Source organism: Akebia trifoliata, chromosome 4 (genome assembly GCF_017979445.1).
Source record: "Akebia trifoliata isolate Shusen 1 chromosome 4, ASM1797944v1, whole genome shotgun sequence".
Taxonomy (NCBI): domain Eukaryota; kingdom Viridiplantae; phylum Streptophyta; class Magnoliopsida; order Ranunculales; family Lardizabalaceae; genus Akebia; species Akebia trifoliata.
This window is the reverse complement of record NC_141378.1, coordinates 10,805,123-10,821,372: the sequence shown is the minus strand read 5'-3', so window position 1 is coordinate 10,821,372 and position 16,250 is coordinate 10,805,123. Positions and strand designations below refer to the sequence as shown.

Genomic DNA, 16,250 nt, shown 5'->3' with positions numbered 1-16,250 from the left:
GCTTCTTTGTAGTTGAGATTTATATACACATGTGTTGGTCCTTTTTGTGAGAACTGGTAATGCAGAAGTATATCTAAACTTCAGGATAGGCTTCTAAAGTCCGACAGAAATGTTTTTTTTTTCTTTCTATTTTCTATAGTTGGGCCTTCACATGTGTCTATCATCAACTAACTTTGGTTATGGATAATTTTGGGTATGAAGCTTTATGTGTTTTTCCAATGGATATTTTCCAAATAATTACCGAAGTTTCAAAAATGCCGATAGTGTCACATGATTTGACACAGCTACCACATAATGTTGACAAAATGTCATCAAATTGTCAACATTACATGATAACTTTGTCGACATTAACAACACTTTGGAAATATTGAAAACTTTTGTAATTATTCAACTTCTTGATCATCATCACATTTCGCATGAATAATTACAAAAATGTGGATGTGGGGACTAAGAATCTGTGTTGGTGACATGACGATGAACGACAAAGACAATATATAAGAAAAGGTAGACCGCTGGTGGTAGGATGGTTTGGGAATTATAGTTCGAGGATCATTACTTTGATATCAATTATTTTGACCAGAAATTTGTAAATTGATGATCATATTGCAAAATAAGAATAAAAGATGAATAAGAATAAAAGATGAATAAGAAATTGTAAATTGATAATCATATTGCAGATTGTCAATCTCCTAAACCTAAAAGGATTTGATTAATGTTACTCATTCATTTCCAAAACCAAAAAACAAGTGATATTTATAAACTAATTTTCTAAAAAATTAATTTTAATCTTAATTAAATTCAAATTCAAACTATCTACAATACAAATCCAAATCTAATCAACATTTTTTTCCTAGTCAAGCAAATAAAATTATATTAATATGAAATTTTTTTTACAGTGTAAGTGTCCATGACCCAAAAAATTTATAACATGTTTTGAGGCCAAGCGTCATCTTAGATCGTCTTCCACAGCTTGACTCACATTAGAAGGTAAAATAAATAAGCTATTGAATCGGACACCAAGGATATTTTCGTAACAGAAGCAAAATTTTCCAAGGGATCGGCAACATTATTTGTTCTCTTTTTAATGCTCAAATCTACTACTATGTAGCATGACCCATTATATTATTACACTCTCAAATACTAATATTTAGGTGTATGTAACAAAGAAATTCCTCGTAATAAGTATTGTGATTCCTCCTCTCTTTGGAGTATAGAAAATGTACAAATCAAATATTTAATTTAACAATTCAGGAACTAATGAATCCTAATAAATGAATAAATCATGAACAATTCATGTGCCTAATGAATTGAATGAACAAATAACAACTTGGATTTATAATGTTCATCCTTTCGCCCATCTTTTAGTCCCAGTAGTTAATCATGTTTGGCTAATTGTGGCCCTTCTTCGCCCTCCGATGGTAACAAATTTTCCATTTTATATTTTTTTCTCTCCTGAATATAATAACAGTTAAAGGTCACCTGCCGTCTATCGTCATTAGAGAATGGTGCAGGTGCCAAGTAATAACCTATCAATCCTTCAAAATTAATAAGTGCCCCTCAACAAATTAATTAATGTCCTATACCTGTATATGGTATGTTTTCAGATCTCCATTTTATTTTTCCCATTTCTAAATGATCAAAATGTCTTTAATTGAACATGAGGTTTAAGGAGTTTGGTTAATTAGGCTCTTCAGAAGGAAATTTATCATTTGTGATAAATTCAAAATGTTAGAACTTATGTTTTTTTTTTACCTATTTTACATATTTCCATTTTGCTACTAAATTTTGAGTTAATTCAATGATTCAGAGATTGAGCTGTGATCATGATTAGTATGATGAACACATCGAACTCAACTCCCAATTAAGAAATTTCTGTGGATACGTTCTAACTCGTTTTTCTTTACAAAGAATGAATCCATATTTGGGGCATGCAACCGTAGGGACTAGTCCTATCCAAAGGGTTATGTAATATCAAACCCTCTCCCCTACACACACTCTGAAAAAAAAGAGAGAAGAAGGATGAAATAGTCTTGTGTCCTATATATGCCCTTTGAGCTTGTTGTCAAGTTGGATTATGTACAAGTACAACAACTATGTAAACATGTGTTCGATCACTTTAATTTTTTGATTGTGATGTAGCAGATGCATGATAAAGGAAGATCATCAACTTTTACCTCAAAAGATAACCGTAAATCCCCAATGAGAAAATCAGTATACAAAATTGAAATTTTATTGATAATTTGAATGAATGAAACATCTTTTGTAATACTTTGATAGACTTTAGGTCATGTAATTGGAATATAATTCATATTACTATCATACATTAATTCAAATAAATAAATAAATAATTGAACTTTCCTACTAACCTTGAAATACTTAATAATGCCCTTTAAAACAAATACGGTCTTAAAATACCCCTAAATGCACTAAAATAGAAATTACTAAAAATGAGAAGTAAAAAAAAAAAAAATGTTTCTATTCCCCCCAAAAAACCTTTTTTTACAATCGTAAAATGTGCCATCATAGTGCTCCTCGAAAGTTTTTTAAATTAGTATAGTAATAGATGTCATTCAGATTTACAAATGGGAAGTTATACCCATTTGAAAAACAAAATAAGCTATGGTTCGGTTGTTCTGTAAAATATCATATTTTTATTTTCAATATTGCAGCAATAAATTGTGAATAATAGGGTAATTATGAGGTGAGGATGAAAATTTTGTGAACTATAATTTTCTTTTATTGGAAAGATATACCTTATCATTAATATTCCCAGAAGTAATGTAAAACTTCCCCTTGAATCAGAATAAAATTATTTATAAATATGGTTACAATGATGGAACGAATCGAGAAGGATTAATGAAACAAAACAAAATACAATCATTTTATTTCTAGTACTTGAACTTGACCACTAGGGTAGGGGACCATCTAACTCTAATTTTCTTTTTCAATATAAGTTGATTCATCCATAAACGTGCTATAAGATAACACACTTTATGACTCAATATTCAATGATCTAACCATCTTTGAATGAAATCCGATACTCCTTAACTAAATTGTTTATTGACTCAATATTCTCTCTTGTTCCTTGTAAAGAGTTTCAAATTTATAGGATTTTTTCTAGATTAAGATTTTTCGACGATCAAGTTAGTAGTAAAATAATGATCAAATTAGAGCACGAGACAAAAAGTTATTTACCTGTCTGTTGATATCTGTATTTATAGATTTTCAGAATTCTTCTCACATTGGTAATTCCATTCTTTGAAATTCTTGCGCATGTCTCCCAATCCTCCTTGAATTAGGATCTTTCCATATTTATCTTGTTGATTCCGTGATGAATCATAATTCTTTCTTATGTTAATCTCCTTCTAAATTAGTCTAACAATCTCATAAATTCTAATTAGCATTATGTAGGTCCTAGGAAACCTTTTGTTTTAGGTCGTTCTCATCCTCTTACTAATTCTTTAATCTTTCCTCTATGACCGAGGCTCTCAACCATGTTAAGCCGAGTGCCTTCGTTCCTTGTGCGTGTTGCTCAGATGGAGTCCCCTTAGGAATTAGCTAAGGTGAGGAATGGATGTCTCGACTTAGCTACCCTCCTACTGAATGGTCCCACATACTTCAATGATGAGACGTACGTCCCTTTCGATTCAGCCTTGCCTTAGTGGTCACGTGGAGGCGTCTTATTGGTCACCCCCTTTCCTCGCTTTCCATGTAAAGAAAGCCATGTCCGGATGCTCGGTCACCGGCACATGAGCAGATTCGGGAGGAGTCCCTGACCGAGTTGAACCGAGGCGGTTATTGGAATCATCCGCCGATAACCCGATCCCGGAAAGAGGGATCATCATTGTATGAGCGGAGGATTGGGCGCAAGCAGGATCTATTTGTTTTTTTCGAAATGAGGGTCCGTAAGGAGATGAGATCAAACATAATTATGCCCCCAGAGTTTATTAATATTGGTACTCACAGGTCAAAAATGCACTTAGGTTATTTGTGATTATCCATCTTGAAATTCCTATGTTGCCTTCTGAAGTGCTTTCTTATTTCTAACAATTTTAAAAAAAATGCATCTAAACAACTGGCTAGGTTAAGAAAGGGAAAAAATGGAACCACTACATTTCAATGATTTGGAGGTCTCTTCTGTGAAAGTCAATCAAAATATCCAAGACAGGAGTAGATCTTAAATTAATGACAAGAGAAAAATAATTCATTCTATTTTTTTTCTTAATTTTCTCCTTTTTTTTATGGCTTGTAAAGCCACTCTCCAAATCCAATTACCATGTCCTCACCACTCTCACACAATATTCATTAAGGGATCAGTCGATTAAACTGGTTGGTCAATGGATTAATCGGCAAATCATCATTTAATCCCCATTCCCCCATACAAGGATTTTGACCTTTTTTTTTTTCCTCTGAAGCCCTCTCTCCATCTACCTTATCTTCTTCTTCTTCATTTAAGATTTATTGATTTTTTTGCAACCTTGATTTTTTCATAAGAACACAAGTCTGACGAAGCCTTCATCATCTTCTTCTATTTCTAAAATCTTACTTTATTTCATTTTCAAAATAACAACCTTGATTTTTCCCTAAAAATCTATAGTCTTCAACGCCCTTCAACTTGAAGAATATATCTCCTTCAACCTTCAAATCTCAAGAACAAGATAGGGTTTTTTCAATTAAGTGAGGTTGAAAATGATGGATTCTGGGGAAAAAAACCCAAAAACATCTTGTATATATACCTAATTTTACCAAATTTCCCCAAACCTTCTACAGTCTTATCAGAAGTAAATTGATCCTACTCCCACAAAATAATTGCCAAATCCAAACTGTCACTATGGTCATCTGTGCTAGGTTTAAGTATAAATACAAAGGGTTCTTTGTATCCATATTGATCCTTACCATTTTATATGCAAGCAAATTTCTATAGATTTTGGAACCTGCCTATGTATAATCTCCCACAATTCAACTATTTATAGCACTCAAGAAAAATAAAAAATAAAAAACCCTACCTGCATATATATATATATTTAAACTAAAGCTACATAGGAAACTAGTAAGAACAAATAAAAAAAGATAAAGAGAGAATGTGACACATAGAGAATAAAATAGAAGAGTAGAGATCTTCTCCTTGGTATCTGAGCTTATGACACATATACTTTCTCGAAATTAAAACTCCAATGTATAATGTATTATGTGTTTCAGTACTGAAGGGGAATAAATCTGCAAGTTTCAAGGGGAGCAGGAAAGTGGAGAGGCCACCCCCTCTTAAACATAAGGCTGCAATGGAACCCTTCAAAACAGCAAGAATCAAATCAATTTGATGTTTCTGGTAACCGTCTACAAGGTCGATCTGCTTTAACTATTCTTTCACCACTTTTTCCCCTAACATAACAATAAGGGAATCTTCTTCACTTTCCCATCACTATCACCACCACCACTACCACTACTTTCTTTTCTTTCTATGTTAAAGAAACCTTACAAGCTTTGAATGAACAAAGAAAAATAATAATAAGAACAATATATACAAGTACTTAAAAAATTGTATTAATAGATAAAAGATTAATAGATCTTACTTACCCATCAAGAAAATTTGAAGCTTAACATGATGAGAGCATTCTTGAGATTAAAAATGTAAATTATTGATATTTTATGTGAAAATATTGGTGGAATTTGCAACATGGGTTCTTCTCATTTCAATCAATAAAGCATCTAGAATTTTTTTTTTTCCATTTGTACCATTTCTTTCTTCTAAGTCCTTGGTACACTATCACAAGCTAAACACACATTAGAGCACACAAAAACAACCAACCCTCCCCTCCCCACCCCCAAAAAAAAGAAAGAAAAAAAGAAAAGATCAAGCTGATACTAGAACCATGACCATATACCATATACCCCAAACAACCACAAACACTAACTGGAACCAAAAGAAGGAGAACATAAAAGAAAAGAAAAGAAAAGAAAAAAGAGAAATTGTTTTTAAGGAAATGCCCCGTTGGTTGTCGGTAGATTAGGCCACGAAAACGCTGGATTCCAGTAACCCATCTCTCCTCCTGCAATGGTATTTGATTCCAAGATCGCCGAAGAACTTGATGATGTCGAAGCAACATTGCTCAATACTGTCTGTGAATGATCGGTGTAGTAATTCGATGATGTTCTGAGCCTTTGATAAAGATCTTGAATGCCTGAGTTCTGAGGTTCACCCATAAGTAAATTATGTTGGTGTTGGTGTTGCTGTTGTTGATGGTGGTGGTGGTGGTGGTGGTGTTGATGTTGTTGATGCTGTTGAGGCTGATGTTGATTGTTTCTCCAGAAAGAACTGCACAGACCAATAGGAACTTGACTCAGAGGATCTAGGCTTATTGGTCTTGCATTAAATGCTCCTGTCACTACTGCTGAGTCTGAAATCATATGGGATCCAATCATGTTCCCCTCTCCTTTGATACCAACAGAATTAGATATGTGATTAGGGTTAGGGTTTTGGGTGGCTCTCAGTAAGGTCAATAGTTGAGAATTCTGTGGTGATGAAGCCCATAGAATTGGGTTGGAGGCTGGCTCATGATCAAACCCTAGGCTCGATCTAACGATATCTGATGGTGTTTTTACTTTTCCGATATTCGATTTTCCTGCAGTGGTTGATGCACTAGTGTTCTTATTTTTACGGCATCCACCACCGATTGGAACGTTGCGAAGTGCACCGCCTTTAGTCCAATATCGTCGGCAAGTCTTACAGAAGTGGCGAGGCTGAGTGAGGTTGTAGTTGTTGTAGTAACAGAATTTAGTGTTGGAAGAATCACATCTAGGGCACCTGAGATTTTGCTGATCTGTAGTTGAAGTAGTAGCAGTAGCTGCTGTTGTTGTTGGAGATGAAGAAGATGGAGAAGAAGAAGTTGAGCCCTCTAAAAGTGTACCACTGAGAGAGAGTTTCCTCTCTCCCCCTAGTGTACTTGCACTTCCTCCTAACAGCTCTTGAATCATGTTTTCTTCTTTGTAAATCTACAACAATTCAAAACAAGAAAATAATAGATGGGTGAGTCCTTTGAGTGGTGAGAAAACGTAAGGAAACTAGGTTTTGCAGTATAATATTGTGCGTGCGTGTGTGTGTGTGTGTGTGTGTGTGTGTGTGTGTGTGTGTGTGTTTGAGAGAGAGAGACTTGCCTTTGCGAATTTATTTCAGTTGGCTGGTATTGTTGGGTAGTTTTGCGGATGTAAAGGAATAGAGTCAAGGTGTGGGATCTTTAATATAGATAGAGAAGAAGAAAGAAACCATTTGTTTGCCTGAATAAGTGGTTTTTGTACCTGTAAGTGGTTTTGGAGTGAAGTGATCAGGTAATACTGAGTAGGGTATGTATTTTTCTATTTCCCAATATACCCCTCTGATCATAGCTTTTTCCTCTTTATGAAAAATAAATTTTTATAAGACATTATTTTCCTCATGATTTCAATTAGAGTAGGACTAACCTGACTTACCTATCAAGGAAAAAAAGGCCTTGCCAAGGGTCATCCACCGTCTAAACAAAACCTCGAGATTTCATATTTTTGTTTGAGGGTGGATGAACCTTAGTAAGGCTTTTTTGCCTTACTAAATTAGCCAAGAAAGTGTTTCTGTTTCATTACTGTCACAGGAAGTATTAACAGATTGATGATTAAAAGATCTTTTATTTTCAACTTTTCTCATGGGGCTTGATAAAAAAATTACCAATTTTTAATAAAATTAAAAATTAATTTTCTTTGCGTAAGGATAAAATTGATAACTCGAGGAAGTAGTTAGTTAGATCAATATTTAAGGGATTGACTAGTTGCACACCACCAGGTTACATCACTTAAAACTTCTTTCTTGGACTCTATTGGTATAATTATACTCCAAAAAGTTTTTAAAATAAGTTGCATTTTGTTTTTCCGCCTTCAACACCCTGCCCACGAAAATTATTGCTTATTCAAGAATTAGTGCAAAAAAGATGACCGATTTTTTATCAGGTTCGTGAGACAAGTTTCCATTAGAGAAAATCATTTTAGCTCAATCAATTAAAGAAAAAATAATTAAATATGTTAAAACAATAATAACACGAGCAGAACCAAGAAAATGAACTATCAGTTATCCTAATGAAGTGCAATTTGTTAGGTTGAAAGAGATTATTATTAAAAAAAAGTATTTTTTAGATTAGTGTGCAACCAGCCACTAGCAGCGTGCAACTAGTGGATCCCATATTTAAAAGTGTCTATTATGTCAATTAATGGATCGCAATGAACTTGAATTAATCCAATTCATTGTGATAGCTTTGGATCCGGATCAGTGCTATTGCTTAATAAATTGAAAATCCAATTGCTTATCTGATTGGTACCGATATTTAAAAGAAAAAAAACTTGTAGTTTTCGAAAAGTTAACTGTTATAGAACTGTTTTAATGCCTATTCTTTCCATATAAAAAAAATATATGATAATACTGTTTTAGCATAAAATATATATATATAATTTAACTGTTCTAGCAATATTTCAATATTTATTTTCATAAGAACATTTGAAAATACCATTTTAACATTCAAAACCATTATTTTTTAAAATGTTGTGGTAAACTATAGCATTACAAAATGAGTTAAAACAAACATTGGTAACAAAAAATGCTATTATATAATAGAGTATTAGGATAAAATATTAGGGTTATATGATATTGGAAAATATTAGCCTCAACCACTGGTTGGGGGTCTCCATCGGACTGATGGTTAGAATAAGAGAATATAGAGATCAGCACTGATCTTCTAGGGATTACTATACTTTTTCTTAGGGATAGATTTTCTTGGGAATCCTTAATTTGAAGGAGGGCCTCAACTGTGGGTTGAGGCTAGAAAAGTCCTTTTATATTAGATATCATATAAGTTATTCTCTTTATATATTCTATTAGTTTTTAAGTGATGTTATCCAAAATTAATATATTCATCACCGAAGCCTGATCCCAAAGTTTTGGGTTTGCTAAACAAATGTTATTCTATTTAATTTTTTCCACCAAACCAATTTTTTAATAAAAAGTTGGTTTACATCCACTTTCACCCTCTCAATCCATTTTCTTTCGAGTATTCTTTTATTTCGTTATTGCAAGTGCTAGCTAGCTAGCTTAGCTCGTAAAGTCTTTGGGTGATGATACCAGAGACTTGGCTTCAAATCTCACTCGCACCAAGTTACCAAACTCATTAAAAACAAGCTTAACTAAAAATAAAAATAAAAAATCCTTTTTTCCTAGGCAAGCAAGAGGTTAGTTGTTAATGGAGGTGAAGTTGCGATCAACAGGATTTGAACATGGGTAATGGGATAAACTCTCCTCATGCCTTTATCAGTTAGCTAACTGGCACCTTCTTCATTTTGTGTGCTCCTTCTAACTAGGATTATAATCAGCCTTCCTGAACGTCGTGACCAAACCATTATTTCAATCGAATTTCTTTAACTTATCATCTATTGGATCTACTTCAACAAAAATAAATTTGATTGCTTTCATTCCTGGTTTTACCTTCTCTAGTCCTCCCACTCATCCATCTAAACATCCCGACCTTTGCACGGTCAATCTATTAACTAATGTTTATTCACCACCGAACATTCAGCTTCATAAAACATAAGTACTGGTCTTACTATCGGCTTGTAATATTAGAGCAATGTCGCAATCAATAGAATTCAATTCTGCTTTAATGTATGGTAGAACATATATTTAATGAGAGTGTGTTGTGATGACAAGTACAGTAAAAAGAATGGAATTCTAATATTGTAATACTGTTAAGTTCATTTTCTTCTCGTAGTTTGTTACTAGGCATATTTTCTCTGTATTTCCCTTGAGTTAATATTCTTTTTGTTTTTTGCTAAGATTAGAATTTTGGTTGCATTGTATCTACAAAAAGATTTGCTTAGCATTTTTAAGTTTTTTTTTTTTTTTTTTGTTTTTTAGGCTGGAAGAAGGGAGGACCACAGTTTTTATACGATGTTGTCATGACCAGCTGAGGTCATATTCAAAGACCCCACAGCGCACACTCTTTCGGGCGCATTTACACCATGAATTTATAGGTCACTCTTGGTGGATCTACACATATTAATCAACATGATCGATGACTTCTAGCCATTGAATTTGGGTAATAAGGAACTTTCAAATTCTCAAAAGATGTTCGGATCAATAAAAATTTCTTAAGGATCTATTTTTGTAGAGAATCATTAGAAAAAACATCTTTCCATCTCAGTTGTACGTAGAAGGTTGTGCTTCAAAGTTCATTGGATACTAGAATCTCAGTGACAATTATACTAAAAATATTAAGTTCTAGTTAGAATTTCAATTATACACATTCAAGAAAGACTTCTAGGTGTAATATTTTTCTAGTCTTGAACCCTAATATTTGTCAAAATAAGGATTTATCTAAAATCATAGCTTTAAAACTCAACTCGAATGTGTCCTGTGCAACAAGATGAGCCAAGTCAAGAATTTGCGAGTTGACTCAAATGAGTAAAATAAAAATATATTAAATTTATAAATATTTAAAAAAAATAGTTTTTAATATTTTAAAATAATAATTAAAATTTTAATATTTTATAAATATATTAAATAAAACTAAATATTTTATAAATATATTAAATAAAACTAAATATTTTATATATCTATTAAATTTCTAACCCCATTTCCGTGTTAGAATTGGCTTTCTTATTCATAATAACAACTTTGATATAACTTGTCACTTTTTCTATATTTAGAGAGACTTTTCTAGTCTGGTAGGAAGTTCAGATCAATACACCATTTTTGTAGGGAAGCCTTAGAAATATCTTATTCCCATCTCAACCATATTCTAAAGGTTGGATACTAGAATGGAAAATTTTATTGACATGCTAAACTGACCTGAGGGCCTTCCAATTTTTGGGGGCATCTCTAAAAATTAGAAAAAAATTTAGGGAACTCCATTTTTAAGGGTACCTTTCTTACTTTTAAAAATAATATCTTTGAATTGTCTTCATCTTCTCATTTGAAATAGTTTCGACGATTTTTGCAATTCCAACTTCATTGAATTCGATGATTTCGGCTAGGATCGGATTTATTGTATTCTTACCAATTTTTGAAACCCTCATCGTGATTTAGAATCAACCCCCCACTATTTCTCCACAAAGATATCTACATATTTGGTCAAGAAAGTTTTGACCAATAAATTCCTCGTTTGGGTGTAAAGATTATCAAGTTTAATTCATAGTGAAGATAGCGATTAAATTTTTGCAGAAATCCTTTGTAATACTAAGTAATTTTCTTTAATTTGGAATTGTCTTTTTAAGATTAGAGACTGTAATGACGAATATCATTATGTCAAGAGTGAATATCCAACATGTTTAAAGTAATATCAAGGGCTCACTCCGACACAAATTATGCCTAGTTTTTATTTACTACATCAAGAGTAGACATTCGACAGGCTTAAAATCTTGTCAAGGGCTCACATCTGACATTGTAAAGTCCATGTCAAGAGTATAAATCCAACATAGATTAAAAATGAAGCAAATATATAACATTGGATTGCATCCATATGTGGTGTTTGCATACATTTCTTAAAAAAAATGGGTTTGTCCATCTCATTTCACTACATTGAATTTCTAATGATCTATTTAATTAATAAAAGGAGATACAACATTGGATGGAGAAGGAATGTAGAGAGGGGTTTAAGGATGAGAAGTATGACTTAAACCAATATTTAAAAAATAATAATTTAAGGATTTCAAGGGATTATCACTGAGGATTCACCAATATTTTTCATATTTATAAAAATATAGAATTTTTCGATGAGATTCCAGTTTCGATTACCGATGTTGAGTCCTGAAATTTTTGGTATCTTGATTCATCAAAGAAGACAATGTACATTAGATGGAGGAAAAGAATGTACACAACGTGAAAAAAGCCTATATTTGACAGCCCAAGGTCCTCAAATTCCATAAAATTTGACAAACCAAGGCATCAAAATTTTCATTGTCAATTTTTTTTTTTGACGCACCGAAACCATTAAATTAATGGAGGACGAGGAGAAATTTGATGGCTCTAAGTTGTTGAATTCGGGATCATCAAAAATTTCAATGGCCATAGGCCATTAAAATTCACTTTCTAACATTTGTGGGATTTGGCCCGACTAATTTCATTGTCAAAATTTTCAGTTTTCACATAGTTGTAGAGATGAGTTAGTTCGTGGGTTACCCTTAAAAATTTTCCTTTCAAATGATTGTTTTAACTTTGGAGGACCCTTAGTATTGTGGCATTTCAAAAAAAAAAAAAAAATCCCTACTAGTATTTTCATAACAAGTATATAAAAAAAATTTGTATAAAATTGAGTGCAAGAACCAATAATAATTATCAAAATAAATTTTGTATCATAATTAAAATAAAACACTGCAATTTATGTGGTTTGGAAAAAAATTCTACGTCCACAAGTGCTAATGAAATCCCTTCATTATATCTATGAAAACTAAATTTATAATTTCTTAATCATACTTTTTCTCAGAAAACATAAAATTCCCTAGTAAAAATCATTAAATGAGTTTAATAAGAATATGTAAATGGTACAAAGATAAAATTTCCTTTAAAATAAGTAATTATAAAATTGAATAAAAAAGTTATCTGAAAATTTTGGGCCAAGATTCCGTCCTGAAACTCCCAACCTTCCAACAATTTAGTGCAGAGACATTACATGCTTCTTGGTGTACAGTACCTTATGCAAATATAATATCATCGACAGAATACAAGACAGAAACATAACAAAAATGTCTTACACGTGAAAGAAAAAGCTTCGATCGCATAGTGTTTTCCCATTTCAATTCTGAATAAAGGAGGAGGGTTACGTCAACTCGACCATCGGTGTAAAATCCATCACTTCCTAACATGAATCACATGAATCTTTGACCTATGTCCACAAAAAAAAAAAAAAAAAATTAAATATTAAGGTAAAGTAGCTGAAATGAGCCTCAATACATTTAATGTGCCTGAAAACATGAAGAAATATGGAGGGCAATATCATCAAGTACCTCTAAGGCTTCCTAACATGAATCATGGATGATGTAACATGCAATTACATCCGCTTCTAATTGATCCGTTTCATTGTCTAATATTATGAGGGGGGGGGGGGGGGGGGGGGGGTATTTTAAGACTATTTTCGGTACAAAAATAAATTTCTTATTTGTATTTTATTGCACTTTAACGTGTGCGTGGTGCATGTTAACAAAACCCAATAACTTTAAATGAACCTTAATGCATTTAATGTGCTTGACAACATGTAAAAACATGGTGGGCAATATCATCAAATCCCTCTTAAGTAATCGAAGTGTTAGAAAGTAAATTGTTAGGGTTTGTGTGCTTTTGATGAAGATGCTCTCGTGTTCAAAGGCAATGATTACGAGTTCAAGGCGGGCAGCGCTTATCACGTGTAACTACGTGTAAAGTTGGAGTAACAACGCGAGACTTGTGGCTTCAATTTAGCTTTCCCCCGCACAAGTTCGATGATTTCTGTCTAATTCCACACACGTGTGGTAAGCGTTATGCACGTGTACATGCCCATGCACATCACACGGACTTGTAATTTATCTGGTTTGTAGTCTATTTGATCTACACGTGTTACATTGGGTCACATATATCTTTTCTCTTCTTTTTTCCTTTTCTTCTATTTGTTAATGATGGAATTAAAAAGTAAATGTCGACACTAATATTAGTGATGATGCCAAGAACGATCGAGACATAACCACTAACAATGGATTGATTTAGACCGGATCAAGATCAATTTAGAACCACTCTAATTTATATATTCAAAATTATTATTGGATTAATTCATTGTTGACTCCAAGCCGACCTAATTAATATCTATTGGTTTGATTGAAGTAACCAAATAAAATGGAGTCATGGTAAATTGACGTTCTTTGTACTCGTCCTTACGAGGTCATGAATAAAATCATTAATCTTTTTCTTCGAGATACAAAAGGAAAAAAAAAAAAGATCTATAATTCTACGCAGCACCACGTTAGAAAACGTATAAAGAACAACAAATTTTAGAGCATCAATTTATCATTAGCCAATTAAATTACTCTTATTGAAAGTGGGGTCCATAGAAACATAAGGAGTTGTATTAGGAGTGTGTGCCATCCAATTCAACCGATAAAATGAGGTTAATTACGGTATGATGAAAAAATAAAATAATCTCAAATTTCTTGAATATATATCATCCTCTCCCTCTCTCCTATCTTCATTCTTCTCCTTAAGCTTGCTTGGGATTAATCTATGAGTTTTATCTAATACCTAGGGGTTTAAATTGGGTGGATATCATTGTAATCATTTTGGTAGCTTCGACGAATATGGGTTTTAGGTTTTTCAATCGACGACATGAAAAACATTCAATTTGACTCTTCATCAATTGTGTGTAACAAGTACACCTACCAACCATGCAGTATCAAATTGGATCCTTATTGGATTAAGTCCTAATTGAAACCCAAATCCTCGACTAAACCCTAAGTTAATTGATTAGATTTGTGGGTCTACATCGATCCATTGATAATGCTGTAAATGACTATTGTAAGGGAATTTAAAGGAGAAAATATCAAATTTAAGTTCTCCAATTTACAAAGATGGCTTGCTTTTTGTATGCTATAATTGGTTTTAACAATGTTCATTTCTTTTGGCACTAATACGGAAAATAATTTATAACATTTTAATGGGTTAGTGTAAACAAATTTGTTGAACGTTAACATTATTAAAAAAAAAATGTTTATTAAAAAAAAAGATAGCATATCATCTCTAATCATTTTCCTGTGTTTTTCTAGATTTCTCTAACATGAATCCCAAGCCACCATCATTCTTAAGGACTCAAATGATGACAATAGAAAACTTCATTTTATCGATTTTTTATAGTGATAATTAATGATAAGGGTACGTATTTAGGACATATCAACATACCGAAAAATTCTATTTTGTTTGCATGAAAGAAAATGAAAAGGAGAAAACCCTAAGGGAATTGATGAGTTCAGTAGACCTAGTGTGTGTAATGTGCGAGTGTTGCACGTGCCCCAAGACCAGTCCTTGGACAAGATCATGGTCTATGGTCCGGGCAAAGCCCAGATACGGGTCCGGTCCTCTCTTTACGGATACCCAGTTATCAAAAAAAAAAAAAAAAAACTATAGGTATAGATTTGAAGAATGAAATTGCAAGTGTTGGGAGAATATGTAAGCTATTGTTTGCTATAAACTAGTAGTATATACTAATAGTTATTGTGGCTACCATTTTTGTCCCTCCCCGAGATCATGACATGTGTACTCGGATCTTATGGTCATTCCACGTGGTAGGACCAAGCTCGAGCATGTGAGTTAAGAAGCATTGAACCTGAGTAATCTGATAACAAGCATCTCCACGAGAAGAGGGGTCTCAAACTACTAGTTACTCCAACGACGAGCAGATGTATCTCCAAGAAAGAAAGCACAGGGGTGACGTGACTCCTACCTGATCAACCAGCTTGATATCATGAGCTCAGACATTTAGTTTAGTCCGACTAAAGTTAGTGAAGTCAAATCCCCTTGTCGAAGCTAGCTCAGACTTTCCTCTAGTTAGATCTTCATAATGAAATAAAGTATTTAAGAAGATATAAGCTCTCCCTTCCGTGGAATCTTCACATTTATGTGATATCCACCTTTGCTTGTAAAAAAGAGGCTAAGAAAACACATTCTCTAAAGACACAGATCTCATCAACTCCACATTAAATGCATCGGGATATTGTCACTCACACCCAATTACTACATTAAGGAGACGTGGGAATAGCTTCCAATGAGTACGAGATCAAACCTTCACCCTCAATCTGTCTAACTCAATAAACCCTTTGTAATTTATCTTAGACCAATCGTGTGGTGATACCTACCCTTAGGAAGATCTATGAAAACCCTTCTCAATGGTTGGGAGAGGATTTCGAACCTTAGATCTTGTTTATTTATCTCGTACTCTTTAGTGATTCTCATTGTTCATCATCTTCCACACATAGTTACTTGTGAACGTACCACTACTTTAGTTCTTCATTCACATTATATTCTAATTTTCACCATTGAATTATAATTTTAAATGAGAAAGTTCGATAGCTATTCATTTTCAACACCTTGAAATAAGTTTTAAAAAGATTTTTTTTTTTTTTTTTTTTTTTGAATTTTTCCATGAAATTTAGAAGGTTGTGATGTAAAATTTCCAATGTGATAATCCATGTGGGCCCAATGACCCTTAGTAAGATTTCAAATCTTATTA

General features: G+C 33.0%; 1 protein-coding gene across 1 annotated transcript; it reads right to left on the bottom strand.

Moving 5' to 3' along the window:
- Positions 1-5,660: 5,660 nt before the first annotated feature.
- Positions 5,661-7,310, bottom strand: LOC147403727 (uncharacterized). The gene is made up of 2 exons (XM_086439428.1): positions 7,153-7,310; positions 5,661-6,990 (listed from the first exon to the last, which is right to left on the bottom strand). The coding sequence occupies exon 2, from the start codon at positions 6,970-6,972 to the stop codon at positions 5,974-5,976; it is 999 nt and encodes a 332-aa protein (XP_086295554.1). The 5' UTR covers positions 6,973-6,990; positions 7,153-7,310; the 3' UTR covers positions 5,661-5,973.
- Between the last annotated feature and the right edge of the window lie 8,940 nt (positions 7,311-16,250).